At 54.9% G+C, this 15556-nt stretch overlaps 4 protein-coding genes across 4 annotated transcripts; 2 read left to right on the forward strand and 2 right to left on the reverse strand.

Annotated features, from left to right (window-relative positions):
* Positions 1-5620: 5620 nt before the first annotated feature.
* On the forward strand, positions 5621-7013 carry BDP81DRAFT_459743 (uncharacterized protein; the record flags this gene model as incomplete). The annotated part of the gene is made up of 2 exons (XM_060593577.1): positions 5621-5945; positions 6013-7013. The coding sequence occupies 2 exons, from the start codon at positions 5621-5623 to the stop codon at positions 7011-7013; spliced, it is 1326 nt and encodes a 441-aa protein (XP_060447853.1).
* Positions 7014-7505: 492 nt separating this feature from the next.
* BDP81DRAFT_199374 (uncharacterized protein) lies at positions 7506-8236 on the reverse strand. The gene has a single exon (XM_060582529.1). It carries the CDS (start codon positions 8128-8130, stop codon positions 7636-7638), a length of 495 nt encoding a protein of 164 aa, XP_060447854.1. The 5' UTR covers positions 8131-8236; the 3' UTR covers positions 7506-7635.
* Positions 8237-9094: 858 nt separating this feature from the next.
* On the forward strand, positions 9095-12119 carry BDP81DRAFT_199376 (Ppx/GppA phosphatase). The gene is made up of 3 exons (XM_060582530.1): positions 9095-9518; positions 9884-11437; positions 11534-12119. Exons 1-3 carry the CDS (start codon positions 9412-9414, stop codon positions 11727-11729), a joined length of 1857 nt encoding a protein of 618 aa, XP_060447855.1. The 5' UTR covers positions 9095-9411; the 3' UTR covers positions 11730-12119.
* Positions 12120-12923: 804 nt separating this feature from the next.
* Positions 12924-14676, reverse strand: BDP81DRAFT_392584 (cytochrome P450; the record flags this gene model as incomplete). Its single annotated transcript, XM_060587726.1, has 4 exons — positions 12924-13256; positions 13315-13629; positions 13733-14512; positions 14602-14676. 4 exons carry the CDS (start codon positions 14674-14676, stop codon positions 12924-12926), a joined length of 1503 nt encoding a protein of 500 aa, XP_060447856.1.
* Between the last annotated feature and the right edge of the window lie 880 nt (positions 14677-15556).

Genomic DNA, 15556 nt, shown 5'->3' on the forward strand with positions numbered 1-15556 from the left:
GGTGAGGAATGTCGCGACCTCTTGGAAAAATGCTAGCGGCAGGTAGATTTCGCGATTTCTAAGCCGTTTGGTGAATGTTTGTCCAAGAACAAAGGCGACGTGGTCCCTCCGATTGTCTTTGTGGCGGCAAATTTGAGACAAGGTGGTGGTATTTGAGCGCGTGGTAACGTCCCTGGGCCTCAAAGGGCTGCGATTGACCTCAACGGCTGCCGCGCAGAATGGGCGCGATATTTTAGTGTGCGACACAGAATATGTCCAGCACAGGAAGTCGTGTTCTGCTTAACCAGTGCAAATTCTGTAACTGGTATGGAGCGCTCGGTCGATTGCAATCAGGGATGCGACGGCCTCGGCTGGATTCGAGGATCGTGCGATTCAACACCACTCTCTCGTCAAAACATTGCTCGAATGGAATACAGAAAAAGAAAACGTTGTCTTGGTAATCGTGGTAATTGTCGTCGCAAGTGTCGCTTCGTGTTATGATATTCGTGGACGGGTCGTCTGGACGTCCGAGATTCGTCGTCGCAATACTGTAGATAGGTAGGAGATCAAGGAAATAGGTCGTCACGACGAGCCAGACGGACAAAATATTGATTCGTCGTCGTTACTGGCGAATGGCTCGTGATTAGGTATGGGCTTATCGGGGGAAAATCGAAAGCGCGCAACCCCCACCACCGGAGGACGGCTGGTGTTTGCGAAAAGGAACGACTGTGGTTGAAGAGAAAGGTGGGAGGAGGAAGTTCGGACAGGTTTGGGCTGAGGCGGACCGGTGTGGTATGTATGGCAAGGTCCAGCGATGGTGGGCGGGGTGGAGAAGAAAGAGCGGGTGGCGCGAACCTTGCTCGAGGAGCCGGGACAGGGCGGGAGAGCAGAGAACACCTCTTGTCCTGGCAGGATACGAATGGGAAGAGACCTGTGCCTGCGCCTGAGCCTGTGCTCGTGCCTGAGGGTTGCAGTGAAAAGGTCGACAGGCCCTCGAAGACCGAAAAGTACCTCACCAAAGCAAAGTTGAGGTGAACCAAACTTCACAACACTGCTCGCTTGAACCCCCGTGCAGTCCTACAATTGCAGTCGGTGCAGCAGCAGAGCGTGGTGGCCGGGGGGAGGGCGTCCAAGGTCCACCACGGGTTGCAGTTGCACAGCGGTTGAGCACACCAGAGATCCCCCACCTAGGCTAAACCCAAGGAAACCTAGTCAAGCCGTCCAAGGCGAGTGACAGTGGAGCGTTTGTGACTGACGGACACACCAGTAGCGGCTCGAGACAGGTCCAGAAGCTCGCCAGCGCATGTGGCAGAGTGGAGTCTAGGGTGAGCGTAGTCTCGTTTTGCGCCGAGAGACCCTGAGGATGCAATGTGCGGTGAGGTGCACGATGTGGGAAGCGCCTTGTCGGAGGAGGAGACTTGAGGATCGTCTGCCCCGTCTGCCACTGGGACTTGGGTCCGGTTGAAGTCGTAGTTTGTAAGTTGTCCAAAACTGATCTCTCTTCTTCACAAGGATCCCTGGAGAGGGAGCTACTTTGAAGTTTGAGTGAACCGGACAGCGGCGTGTGGGATGGGGTGCTGGCGATCGCAGTAGTCGTATGTACTCCGGATACACAGTGTCGTTTGGTGTAGCCAGTCGATGGACACGACAGGAGTGCATGTACGGCGGATTATGGAGCAGCGAACGACGAGGGTGCAGAGTCCGAAAGGAGCGATGGAAGCAAAGCAAAGTAAAGCAATGGGTTCGGGCTCCCGTTGGTCGATTCGTTCGTTCGCCAGGTGTAAAGCAAGGTACGCCGCGCGTGAAGTCTGAGAAGCGCGCCGAACTAGGGATTGGGTTGGTCGAGACAAGCAGCCGATGCAGGCCACCGTGGTAGGTATGCCTGGTGACGGAGAACTCAACAACACCAACAAGACGACTGGTCTTTCTTGGGTGTCGGACGACGCAGAAAATGTAGCAGATGCCGCAAACGAAAAGCTCAAGCCACGAGTAGTAGGGCTCAATCGTAGACGGGCTGATGCAACGGACGAGACGACAGTCGAGTGAACAAAGCAAATTGGGAGTCCGGATAGACAATGGCAAGCTGCTCAAGCCTCAAAGAGACTCAGAGAGAGATGGTCGAGACGATCAGGCCGCTCGGTTTGTGGGGCAGTGAGACAAGAAACCAGACGATGCTGCCGGAGCTGGATGTGCGTGCAGCAGCTTCGTGCTCGCTATCTCGTCTTGGGTATGGCGCGTTTGCCCTGCGCCTGCGGTGCTTGCTGGTGTGAACTTGCAGATGGTGGTTCTCCTGGCCACAGCCTGTGCGGTAGGTAGTTTGCGCTCGGTCGTCTGCGACCGGGGGCAGGGAAAGAAGGGAGGCTGGTTTCTGCGTCTGCAGCCAGCAGGCTTATTTCATGTATGCCGGGAGTGTCGTTCTTGGGACGAACAGAGCCTCGAAGAGCAGCGATTGAGCGTTAAGCAAGCCACAAAGTGGATAATGAGCGTTGGCGATGGTGGTGGTGTTGGGAATGGCTGAAGGTGAAGACTGGACGATGGCAAATGAATGAGAGACCGTCTTCATGAAAGTGCGGGTTGAGTCAAAAGTGGCACCGATGACGGAGCAAAGTGTCAGACGTAACGAGGGTTGGATGGGTGAGCGAACGCCCGGCCTGTACGTCTTGTTGAAGCAATGTTCGAGATGGACGGTCTACCTTAGTTGAACCGGTAATTAGGAGTTTGAGTAGGTGAGCACGAGGTGAAGCGTTGGAGGTGCCCGGTGAAAGTCAAGGTGAGTGTGACGGGCGGGAAGCGATTCATTGGCTTCACAAAATGTGGGCGGTGACGTCCGTCCAACCCAAGTTGAGAGCGCATCGGCGGGGGGGAGGAGTGCGTGGAGTGTTCCAAGGAAAAAGAGACGACGGATGAAACTGATTTGAGTGCGATCCGTGCGAGAGCTGTGGGAACTTTGACGACTGGGAACAGTGGGAGAGAAAAAAATATTTTCAGACATCCGATGGCTGACGGTGGTCCAGATGGATGTGAACTCCCATGTGAGGTGTGGAGAGACGCGTTGTGGACGCGACTTAGCGCGTCTTTTCGCGTTAAGTGGAGCATGTCAGTCGCCAAAGTGGATACATCTAGCGCATGTCTGGCTTTTCATTGGACAGATGGACCCACCAGGGCATCATCTGCTGGACCTGCTCGATGTGTTCTTGGCACTTGCCTCTTGGTCCACCACCACTTGGAAAGAGAAGGCACCTCCCCGTCTGTTCCTCCCCCCGATCGGTCTTTCCTTGCTCCATCATCCATGAAAATGGAAACTGCCAGCTGAAGTCCTAGAGTCTGGACCTGTAGCACCACAAAGTGCATGAAGATGCGATGCCAGGATCACCGAGCAGAAAGCGGCTGTGCGGGAAGGAGCGAACAGACGAGAGAGTTCCTAACTTTGCTCACTTCCATGCTACCTAATTACAACTTTTCAAGGGCCAACAACTACCGCCAACTTTTGACCCGTTGCTTGAATCATGAATAAGGGGTCCGATCTCTAATATTCTACGTCTTCGGTCCTGGCTCCTTGGTGGCAGGAGGCAATTAATTAGCTGGAAGCTACTCGAGAAAGACTTTTCATTCCATGACTTTTCACCAATGTCCAAGCTGCAATAACGACGATACCGATACCTCAGGCAACAGAATCCTGGCCGAGACTAACACCAGCTTTGCACACACTCTTACAACGGCGCCGGATTGGAACCAGAGGCTGGGAGAAAGGCTCTCTCCCAAGTCTCCTCAACCTGAATCCATGTATGATGCTGGGTAGGGGGTGTCCACTGACAGACGATACGAACAGGTCCCGCGGCTGGCGCGAAACACACGAATAGCATCAACGAACGCTGCGTCGCGTTGTGTTGTGTTTTCGTTGTACTGTGCTGCTCTACCTCTGCCCGCACAGCTTGCAATCGCTACACATGGCCCTCGGGCCAATCGAAGCACAACATGGCGCGTTCGCCAGCTCCGAATGCCTGCCTAGGTCTGCACGACGATGGAGTTGCGATGCGGTGAGCCTGTCTAGGTAAGGTTCCTGGGGGCGTCAAAGGTATCCTTACCGGTATCTCTGGCCTGGTCGATAGGTAGTCGATACTATCCAGCACTCTTATCCTACCTATGGGCATGGTCAATTGCAAGCAGGGCTTCTTCTAGTGCGCCAAGTATCATGGGCTCTCTGCACCCCTCAAGAACTCAGAACCATGGACCACCAATCTTTGGCCGGAGAAATGACTGGAGGCCCGCCCCGGGGATCAGCGAGTCTACTGCGACGCTGCAGTTGAACGCTTTAGGATCCGCAGAGGTGCATTATTGCAAGAACGGCGGGCTTTTCATGCAGTGTCCATGTTTTCTCTCTCGTCCTATGTCTGGGGATACATGCACTCATCGACGGGACACGATGAGCTCACGTACCTTCAGCCTCATTCAAGTTCACCGTGGCTCACAGTCTTGACTTTCATCCGAGTTCTGTGTGCAGTGTGTGGTGCACCACGGCATGCACAGAAAAGGTCAGGCTAAAGTCGTTCCCGTCCAGACGATCAAACCGTCCGAATCAAACGAAACGGCCACCCCAGAGGGAACTGAACAACCGTCAACGGCTTCTGTGCAACGTCAAAGCCTAGAGATCCTTGGAAGCCGCGCTGGCCCAATCAGATCATGGTCTACAAGACAGTCTTGGCACTCTGCGTGGCACCGGTTCGGCTGTCCGCTGCGAGATCCAAAGCAGCATGAACCCGAGGATGTTGTGTTGCGGTGCGCCAAATCCCCTGGTCTAGGCCGACGTCGCCAGCGTTGCGATTGTTCAACGACGTGATCAGATGGAACCCATCAGTGTGAGCTTGGCTACCACTGCACAACGGGCTGTGCCTGGACCATGTCTTGACTACTAACTGCCATCCGGATTCAGGCCTCGGTGCCCGTGATTATGAAACAGGTACGGCTGTATCGCCAGGCTGTCCCAGGGACCCTCAAGACTAGGTGGTGATTTCTGGTTGTGAGCTGAATCAACAAGGGGCAACACTTGAGGTCAGCGGCAGTAGGAATCCAAGCTACAAAGTTCGCGGACCAGTCTATCTCAGCCTCAAAATTGGCCAGGCGGCAGCCATTATTCACTTAAACTCGACTACAGACCTCACTGCCGCCACAGCAAAATAGCGTTTCTCGTCGCATGTGCCTGTTAGCGGGCGCCGCCAGCGAATGCCGTGAGACTCTGAATTCCATCGCACGATGAGGATGTCAAAAAGTTCCAGAGTCCTCGGCTGTCCAACTTCGTACAAAGGACCATGACGATCTGGAAGGGCCAAAGAATCCAAGGGCAATGAGAGACTGTTGAAGAACGTCAGGAAGATGGCATTCTGGACTAGCAGCCTGTCGAGCGCGCTATCGCCAATCCCATCCCTTTAATAGCTGTCGATCTACGCCATGCCATTCCGAGAACGACTGAGAAACGCCACATTTCTGGCTCCTTCAGCCAGGCGCGAAGCTTTCCATTCCACTCGTTTCGCCCTCAATAGCTGGCTGGGCGTCTTTCCTTTGAGAGTCGCCTCCTAATCAGCGAGATGGTTCCCTCAACTTTTCCCATCACGGCAGCAGTTCGAACTGCATCATTCAGCCCATCATGCTCGGCTCAACCTCCTTATCCCAGCTCATGAAGCTCGTGGGGCCGATGCTCCTTATTCTCTGGTCGGTATGGTACCTGGGAATCTCTCGGCAGCATGTACAGACAATCACCCGCAAATTCCGTAATCAAAGGGAGCTGTTCATCAAAGATTTCCTCGAGCACGAGATCGATGGACGATTTGATGGCGCGGCCATCGAGGGCCTGTGTGCCAGCAAGAAATGGACAAAAGGTTTGCTGATGGGCTGCGATGCGGCGCCAGGAGGCATTGGTGAAGTGCGGAATGCCCACTTGCATTGCATTCGCTTTGCGATCGAGGCAGGAGGTAAGTCATGTCCCTTGAGATAGAACTCGGAACTATGCATGATCTTTTCGTACTTACCGGTGGCCAGCGGAGTTGATCCTGCCCGAGATCATACCTCGCTCAGAGGACGATCTCAAGAACATCAACGGACGGCCCGCCGTGCCTCTCGACTACTACTTCGACGCAGCCCACCTTAACCACGTGCTCCGAACGTACTGTCCGCAGATGAGAGTACACGGATCGATGAACGACTTGTACGACGTGCCCGAGGTCTTCGAAGCCCTCCAGTTCAGCATCCCCGACACGAACAGCAACTGGGTCAACGGCACCGTCCTGGCCGAGCCGTCGGACTGGGGCAAGCAATTCCACAACTTCATCGACGAGAAGTCGCCCCTTGCAGAAAGGGTATATCCCTTCCGCACCCACCTCAAGCACACCCTGTGGACGTGGCCTACGGCGCGGGACAAGGCGCCCATAGCCTCTTCCTTCGGACGCATGCTCCGCATCCGCCCGGACGCCCGGCGCCTCGCGGCCTCGGCGCTCTTCACCCTTGAATCCCGCTTCCGGCTCAACCTCGACCCGCGGACGCGACACCACCCGTCAAGCTTCGTGGGCGTCCACTTGCGCACCGAAGAGGACGTCAACGAGCGGTTCCCTGACTACACGACGCAGGCGGCCAACTACCTACACTACCTCTCCGAGTCGGAATCGGGCGTCGCATTCCTGGCCTCGGGCGCCACCGAGACCAACATCACGGCGTTTGTCAACCGCGCCAAGGACTTCAACGTCACAGTCGTCACCAAGACAGATATCTTGGACGACGAGGAGCAGGCGCTCCTAGATGCGCTGACGTGGGACCAGCGCGGGCTGGTCGACTACGAGATCATGCTGCGCGCCGGCATGGTGGCGGGCGTCAGCGCGAGCAGCTTCGCGTGGAACTTGGCGCTGCGGCGGTCGTATGCTTTCGGGCAGGGTCCCATGGGCGTGCCGCTGGCGCCTGGGGAGACGATTTCGTGGAAGGACGAGTTTACCACGCTGTACGGCCGGCACGAGAACGCGTACGTTATGAGGGCGACGGTGTGGCCATGATGTCCTGACAGATAAGGGGTGGGGGGAGGGAAAAGAATCAATGATATGTGTGTTTTGGCGGGGGTTGGAAGAGGACCAATGGAGATGAGGGCTGTTGCAAACAATGTAGCGGCAGTTTGCGAGTATCTAGACAACGATGGTTGAATGCTTACGGGTAGTGGTGGTCTACGGGCGCTTCCGTCATGTACCCCATCTGCAATGCAAGGGATGTAATATCAGTCTCATGTCAGATGTCGTCTTGGGTTGATTTGTGCATGCCTAGCAAGCCCGGGCTAGAAGTCTGGGTACACGTTGAAGTTCTACTTTACGCCTCAAGAGCGCCGCCGTTTGATTTCGCTGCACTATATGAGATGAATATATAGCTCATCGTCAATCTCTCGTTGGAATACTTGGTAGGCGATTTGATATTTCTTCCCTTAAAAACCCCCACTATTCTTTCATCTCATTGTTACCGGATTATTCTTGATCTTGCCTACCTTTGGTGCGGTGACCTACATGGTAAGGTGTACCCAGACTTCTTTAACCCGGCCTTGGCCGAGCCATCTCGATGTCCCCGTCCCGGTCCATCCAACTGCAAACGACAAGTCGCCCCGGGTCCGGGTTTTTCGACCCCTCACTTCGGTCAAATGCTCGTGCCTCTTGTGCCGATGATTGCATGGTACGGTGAGGTTGAAAAAGGCACGGCCAATGCAAGTTCTCTGCTTGAGTTCACTCGGGGCGAGAGGATTTGAAGATCAGGCTCTGGTAATGAGAGAAAAGAGTGAATGTTTCTCAGAGCCCAGGTTGCCCAGTCAAAAATTATTGGTTTGTCTGCTCGCCCATCGACCAGTGTGAAGGGGGCACGGCAATGCTTGTGTAACCATTCAAGAATGGTCAGAAGCAGAGCAGACAAAAGCCGCCCCGTGCCAATTATCCGCGAGGAGGCCCCCGCTACACTCCCAGCTACCCCTCGTTCAAAGTTCGTCAGGCGAGCCGTCAATGACTGACAGGTGAAGGGCAAGGCAAGGAAAGGCAGGCAAGCGGCGACCACGGCTGCTGACCCGCATGAAGCGATGCATCCAACTGCAGCGGAGGGTGCGTCTTCTTGTGTAGCCCAGGCCCCTCCCAGGCCCGTCATGTCAGTTCTCTTCAGTCCAGTCAGTTGTACCCCGCCGTCACGCGACTACGCGGCCCGCCTCACGCTCTCGGCTCTAGGCAGGACCGTTCTAGATGTCTGAGGTATCATGATGAAGAAGCATGAGTTGGGCCATTCGAGAAAGATGACCTCGTTTGAGTTGCGTTGGTTGTTGGTTCGTATTTCATAAACCTTGTTGAGGATATGTCGTGAGATGGATGAGGCAGGTGGGGCCCAGGGAAGAAAGATGAGGGGTGAAAATGGGGCGAAATGGTTTCTACTACTGTGTATTAGTTGCTCCAAAGGGGGGGGAGGGTTTCTCTGGATCCTTGCGGGCTTTTTTTCTTGTTGCTTCTGTGAAGGTAGAGTGAGTGAAGTTGCTTTCTGGATCTTCCCCTTGCGTTGCTCATCTTCACGTGGCCGCCTCAAAGTAAAGTAGGTAGGTAGCACTGTAAGTAGCTGTCGTGAGCTGCATGATACGGACCAGGTATGATATTACACATTACTACACAGTAGGTTAGCCCAGAGACACGGGCTGCATCTTTTGGTCAGACTCGCAGCTGAGGTTTTCCAGGTTTCCGGGGCTCCAAATTCCAAACGAATGCCACTCACCTCACTGAACAAGAGACGGGAAGTGAGAGAAATGTGCCGCTGCCCATGGCAATAAAATCCACACGTGCAACACGCTCCGTTTTCGTAAAGTACACATCCATCGCTGCCTTCCCCGTCGACGTTCCCCCCTCACATGCGCCTCTCTCTCTCCTCTTCCCGTCCTCTCTCTCACTCTCATCCTCACTCTTATTACTCACTCACTCACTCGCACCTCAACTCACTCTCCCCGAATTCCAGCAGGCCACGAACCTACGGATACACTGAACCACTTCCATCTCTCTTCTCTGTCTCTCCGTGTCTCGCCTTCCGTCACTCAGCCAGCCGTTCCCGTCTTTTGGTACTTTTTGCGTATATAATCCATCCTGCCCCGGCACTTCTCTCCCACCCCCACAGACAGGAAACCAAAGAAAAAAGAGCGAAACGAATCCTTTCAGATACAGACACACACACGCACGTTTCGTACCGAGAGAAAAAAGTAACGAGGCAAATGTCGGTTGCCGACATCCGCGGAAATCCCTCTGCACAGCGCCTACTTTGAGCACGAGATACCACCCAACCATCCGCTCTCTTTTCTCTCACTACCTTACCTCACCTACCTCTACCCTTTTTTCGGCCCCAGCTCCCCCCTCCCCTCCGACCAGAAACTTCGGCTTCGCGCCTCCCGCTGTCGCCATGGCTACCAACGCTGACATCATCACGCTTGACAACTTTGAGGAGCTGCTGTCAAGATGGGACCCCGCAGGCTCCAATCACCTATATGCGATTGTTGATATGGGCAGGTCAGTACCTAAGCTTTTTTTCTCCGTCTTCGGTGCATCTATCCGTACAAACTCGTTCACGTCAAGAATTTCTTTTTCTGCTTTTTTGTCCGGATTGCCCTCCAGGATTGCCTCGCCGAGAGGCTAAACCTGGGGAAAGCCTGTCTGCCTGTCTGTCTACGCCTATGCTTTTGAGCCTCAATCCTCAAAGAGTACACTTCTCTTTCTACTCGGCACCGTGACGGCGGACAACGCCAGCCGGACCATGTCTTTAGTTCCCGCCGTCTCCCCCCCCCCCCCCCCCCCCCCCCTAAACATAATGCACCTTTAAAAGAACAATAGACCGGTCCCAAATACTGACCCGAGCCCCCGGCCCCACCAAACAGCAACGGCATCCGCTTCTCCATCTCGGACCTCACCCCGCCCCAAACCCGCCTCCTCCGGCCCATCTACCGCGAACGCGCCGGCATCTCCCTCTTCGATGCCCTCAACTCCGCCTCCACCGCCACCTCCGAACCCCTCACCTTCCCTCCCGAGACAATCACCCAAGTCGCAAAGACCCTAGCCCGCTTCCGCCGCATCGCCGTCTCCTATGGCGTCCCGCCCGCCCACTTCTCCGTCCTCGCCACAGAAGCCATGCGCCGCGCCGCAAACGCCCGCGACATGCTGACCGCCATCCGCGAGGCCGCCGACATTGGCGTCCACGTTCTCGCCCCCGAGGTCGAGACCCTCTTTGGCGCCGTCATGGGCTCGCGATCTGCCTTCGTTGACGTCGCGCGCGGCGGGCTATTCCTTGACCTCGGCGGGGGCTCCGTGCAGATGACCTGGGTCGACACCCGGCTGCCGGACTACGAGGTCGCCGCCGCCAAGGCGGGCGAGAGCATGCCGTTTGGCGCCGCAAGGCTCATTCGCATCCTCGAGGGGCAGTCGGAGGAAGTTCGCACGCAGGAGAAGGAGAAGCTTAACGCAAGCATGCAGGGCGCCTTTGCGAAGCTGTGCGCCAAGTTCCCCGCGCTCGCGCAGGCAAAGGCGGACCACGAGGCCGCCCACTCCTCCTCAGCCACCACCACGAACGGCAGCACCGTGGTACCCGGCGGCATCGACGCCTACCTCTGCGGCGGTGGTTTCCGCGGCTACGGCTGCATGCTCCAGCACAACGACCCGATCCAGCCGTACCCGATCCCCTCGGTGGGCACCTACACCGTGACGGGCGACTTCTTCAAGCAGACGGACAAGATGCGGCGCGTCAACCGCGAACACGAGGGTAAGATCTACGGAATGTCGAAGCGCAGGCGGCAGCAATTCCCCGCCATCATCGAGGTCGTCGAGGCCTTTATCCGCACCGTCCCGCACCTGCGCACCGTCACCTTCTGCGGCGGCTCCAACCGCGACGGCGCGCTGCTAATGAAGCTGCCCAAGAGCGTGCGGGAGAGTAACCCGCTCGAGGCGCTCGCCGGCTTTCCCATCCAGGGTCACGAGGAGAGCGGGGGCGCAGGAAGCGGCGGGGACTTGGCTGTCGCGCAGGCGATTCTGCGGACGCTGTACGGCGCCGTGCCGAAGAATGTGGACGTCTCGCGGACGCCGACGGTGTTCTCGCTGGGTCTGGGACCGCTTTTTGCGAGGCAGGTTTGGATTCACCAGGGCGAGGACGACGATGCGAACGCCTCGTATGCGTTGCATGAGGCTGTTACGCGGGATCCCAGCGCGCCTGGGCTGACGCACCTTGCGAGAGCGGTGTTGGGTCTGACGGTGTGCGCGAGGTGGGGGTCGAACTTGGGCCCGATTGATGCGCAGCTGTACGGGAACCTGAGGGGTCTCGTCGCGGAGGCGAAGCTGGAGAGCGTGTTTTGGGCAGAGTATCTTGGCGCCGTGGCGGCTGTCATGGTTGATCTCGCGCCGGCGTGGCCTACTAGTGTCGAAGAGCTCAAGTCGACTTTGAGGTATGTGCTTTTCGGTCTCTCTGAGTGATTCGAATCTAGGAGATGTCGAGAGCAACCGGCTCATTCGTGGAAGCAATACTGACAGAAACCACACAGATTCGAAGCTACGCAGACGTCGGACCCCGAGAAGAAGAGGGCGAGCATTGATCTGACCGTCCACGTAGCCCCCGGCGCGGCAGTTGGCATCGACCCCGCGGACGTCATGGGCCGGTTGGCGAATGTTGGCAAGAAGCGCAAGGATGGGACCAAGCCGGATAAGAAGGTTTCGGTCAAGATTGTGGAAATGAAGTAGTAGTAGCTAATAGTGTTCGGTCTTGTTTTGGGCTGTTTTTTTTTTTGACGAGTCGATGAATCTTATGAAAGATACCCCCCTCACTTCCCTCCGTCACTCACCAAGTCCGAACCTGGCTTTGCTTTTCTACTACTAGTGATGTGTGTCTGTGAGTATGCGAGTATCAACCATGCCTTGCCTTCCGGTGTCAACGACATAGCTGTGTTTGTATTACTTTTGATTTAACACTTACGTCTGAACTAGACACATGAAGTTCACTAAGTGAATCCATATCTGATGTTGAATTCTCTCAGAGTAAGATGACTTCTATTTGATGTTCGATAGCTAGAACCATATCTTTTATGGCTTTTTATATTAAGGATATTTATTTACGACTACTTAAATAACGACTGTCTTTACTCAATAAAAAGACTAAAAGGAATACATCTTGTTTGAAAATATAGCTCTAATAGTTTTCAATAAATAGTGTACCTATCTTTAATATCCACGTATCTTGCTCATGTGATTCGTAAACGAATACGTCAACGAAGACTGCTTACGCTTGATAGAGAGGGTTGTGTGCGGCTACACGGACGCACTGCACTAAGGTACACAAGAGGCTCTCTCCCTTCAGTCAGCACCACCAGGATCAAAACCTTGTCCCGAACGTCGCATTCGAGAAGGGTGGTATCTGTCACAATGCGGCTGCGCCGCTAGTAGTCCCGATCTAGAGCATCATTTAATAGGCTAAGACTCCGGTACCTCTGTCCGAGAGTCTTAGAGATAATGACATTTTCTCCCACAGGCCGTGACTCCCCTTCATGTTCGCTCTGGGCCAGACGAATGTTTGCCTTGACAAAGCACCGAGTCTATAGCTCGGGCTCCTCACTCTCTTGAAGGGCCATAGGACACTTTTTGTGACCTATAAGTCATTGACCCGCCTCTTTCATGCTTTGACTAACTGGAGAGAAACAAACGCAGGCACAATGACAGGTCCTTAAGATGCTTCGGTCACCTGCAACATGCAAAATATGACTTGGACATGCTGGTAGTAGTGTATTTGTGTCGATCTATATCCGATGATTCGATCCAAGAATTACCCATGAAGCAAAAACGATGCCATGACCCATCACAAACTTAGTTAAAAAGAAATGAAGGCTTCTCAAATTCTCAACATAAAACCGCGCTCTTGCCAATAATCTCCCTCCGCCAAACTTACTCCGAAGCCTTAACCGCCGGCGTAAGGTGCACCATCAATGGCGGCTTGTTGTAGAAGATGTAGACGTCGTGGTCGATCCAGCCCTGACTCTGCGCGGCCAGCTGCAGATCAAAGTTCCAGATAACCTTGGCGAGGATCATCGTCATCTCGGCGTAGGCGAGGTTCATGCCCAGGCAGTTACGGGGCCCGGTGTGGAAGGGCTTGAGGGCTTCGAGGTGGTCGTCGGCGAAGGCCGGGTCGCCGAGCCAGCGCTCCGGGTGGAACTCGAAGGGCTTGGAGAAGATCTTGTCGTTGTGGTAGAGGGCCCAGTGGGCGACGCCGATTGTGGTCTGAAGGTTATTACGTTAGCGAAGGTGAAAATATGGGAAGTGGGGGATGAGATCGCACGTTTCCAGGGATCCATTGCCCGAGAATCTCTTGTCCGGCAGGCGGCGTGATACGCGGCAGAGCGACGGGGACGGGAGGGTACGATCGCAGGGTCTCTTCGAGGACGGCGTGGAGGTACTCGAGCTTGGCGGTGCTGAGGAGATCAATCTCATCCTCGTTCTGGAACGAGGTCCTGATCTCTTTCTGGAGTTTGGCCAGCTTGTCCGGGTTGGTCAGGAGGAGGTAGGTGCAGCCTGAGAGGGCTGTCGCAGTTGTCTCGGATCCGGCGACGATGAGGACGTTTGCGTTTTCGTACATTTCCGGCAGGTTCATTGGCTGTGGACGCCTTGTCAGTATTCGAGAATTCGTCAAGACAGGGGGTTCTGCCTCATATAGTGGGTGTGGCCGTAGAGTAGACAAGTATAGGACGGTTTCTTACCTGAGCTCCCTTCTTGAGCATGGTTTCCGCAAAGTCAGGTCGCGGCGTGCCGAGAGATATTCTCTGATCAACCTTTTCACGAACGAACAGCCTGTGAGACATGCCCTTCTTCATGACTTCCTTGGGGATGAAGGCTTTGAGGACAGGTTCAAGGACCTTGAAGCTTCTGGTAATGTTGACTATGCAAATCATTTTGATGTTCTGGAAGATCACCTTGACCCAGGGGTGGTAGTCAGACTTGTCGAGGCACCCAAAGGACTGTCCAAAAGCGAGGTCGCCAATAATGTCAAAGGTGGTGTAGTTGTACCACGCAACGACGTCAACAGGGCCCTTGCTGCAGATGCCGTGGAGCTGCTCGATGAGAAGGTCAATGTAGCTCTTGATGATGGGCTGCTGCTCCTGCATGCTCTTGGCGGAGAAGCCGTTGGACAGGATGCGGCGGTAGCGGGAGTGGTCCTCACGGTTGGCCGAGAGGATATCCATGTGGTTCTTGTCGATAAAGTCCGGGTCTTTGGCGTTCTCCTCGGCCTTGCCCTTGCGGTGACCCATGATCTCCTTCATGGCGTCCGGGTGCTGGAAGGAGAGCTCATTAGGCGAGACGCGGATGATTTCGGCGTCGTAGTATTGGTGAAGGGCGAGGATTTCCTTGTGCGTTTGGCCGCGGGCGCCCACCAAGGCGTAGGGGATGCGAGTGGCGGCCCATAGCTTGGGGCCTGGGTACTTGCAGAGAGGGTGGAATGCTACATTGTAGATGATTTGAAGGAGGAGGCCAATGACGACCTAGAGGGGTTTTAGGAACTCCTTCAACTATACGGATGTGGGAGAGAACGGATCATGAGACTCGTATGCTTGAGGAGATGACGACTTACCATTGAAATTGCTACCAGAGGCCATAGAATAAGAGGCGAGAGCCTTGTGCTCCCGGTCTGTATTCCTGACAACATCTTGGTTGTTTTGTTTTTGGGTTGAGGGTTTAGAGGAAAAGATAAGTCGGCATGTGAACAGTTGAGAATGACCCAGTTCCTGGCACTGAAACTTTGTATGGTTTCTGAGAGAAGAGGAGTCGAGTGTGGTGATGGAGTCTTATCAGAGTCTCAGACATGGAGGGCACTGGAGAATTCTTATATGCCACTCGGGCCGTCTTCGTCGACATAAACTTCAAGTATAGGAGTCCGACATGACAGTATAGCCCTCAGATCCCTACAGATTACAACGTCACAATGTTTACTATACACTCACCGGTCATTGGCAACGCATGGTACCCGCAGGCCAGGCCATCGGCAGGCAAAACTCCAAACAAGGCGCAGGTCCTTTCTTTTTCCCTTTCCCCTCCCCACGCGGAGCCGTCAAGACACCGTCTTGCATAAATGCAACGAGACGCACGATGGACAATGATGAATGGACAACCTCCGCGTCTGTCAGTACGAGAGAGGACCAGCTTCGCTACACACTCACCGGTCATTGGCAACGCATGGTACCCGCAGGCCAGGCCATCGGCAGGCAAAACTCCAAACAAGGCGCAGGTCCTTTCTTTTTCCCTTTCCCCTCCCCACGCGGAGCCGTCAAGACACCGTCTTGCATAAATGCAACGAGACGCACGATGGACAATGATGAATGGACAACCTCCGCGTCTGTCAGTACGAGAGAGGACCAGCTTCGCTACACACTCACACGAATGCGAGGCAGGCTAATATCAGCGCCAGCGACTACGGCCCGACGCGCGTCATAGTTCCCCGGCATGGGTGATCGACTAGGCCCATCTACAATCTACCACTAGGAAGCCAACATTACTCGTCGGAACTTGCTATTCGTCCGCTCTCTTGA

Source organism: Colletotrichum phormii (genome assembly GCF_030913505.1).
Source record: "Colletotrichum phormii strain CBS 102054 chromosome Unknown BDP81scaffold_6, whole genome shotgun sequence".
Classification (NCBI taxonomy): Eukaryota; Fungi; Ascomycota; class Sordariomycetes; order Glomerellales; family Glomerellaceae; genus Colletotrichum; species Colletotrichum phormii.

What these genes read in the sequence shown, in the direction of transcription:
- BDP81DRAFT_199374 (XM_060582529.1), bottom strand. Translation starts at nt 8,130, where the DNA reads ATGACGGGCCTGGGAGGGGCCTGGGCTACACAAGAAGACGCACCCTCC.
- BDP81DRAFT_199376 (XM_060582530.1), top strand. Translation starts at nt 9,412, where the DNA reads ATGGCTACCAACGCTGACATCATCACGCTTGACAACTTTGAGGAGCTG. An exon ending in GCGATTGTTGATATGGGCAG is followed by an intron (nt 9,519 to 9,883) that starts GTCAGTACCTAA and finishes CCCACCAAACAG; the next exon opens with CAACGGCATCCGCTTCTCCA. An exon ending in GAGCTCAAGTCGACTTTGAG is followed by an intron (nt 11,438 to 11,533) that starts GTATGTGCTTTT and finishes GAAACCACACAG; the next exon opens with ATTCGAAGCTACGCAGACGT.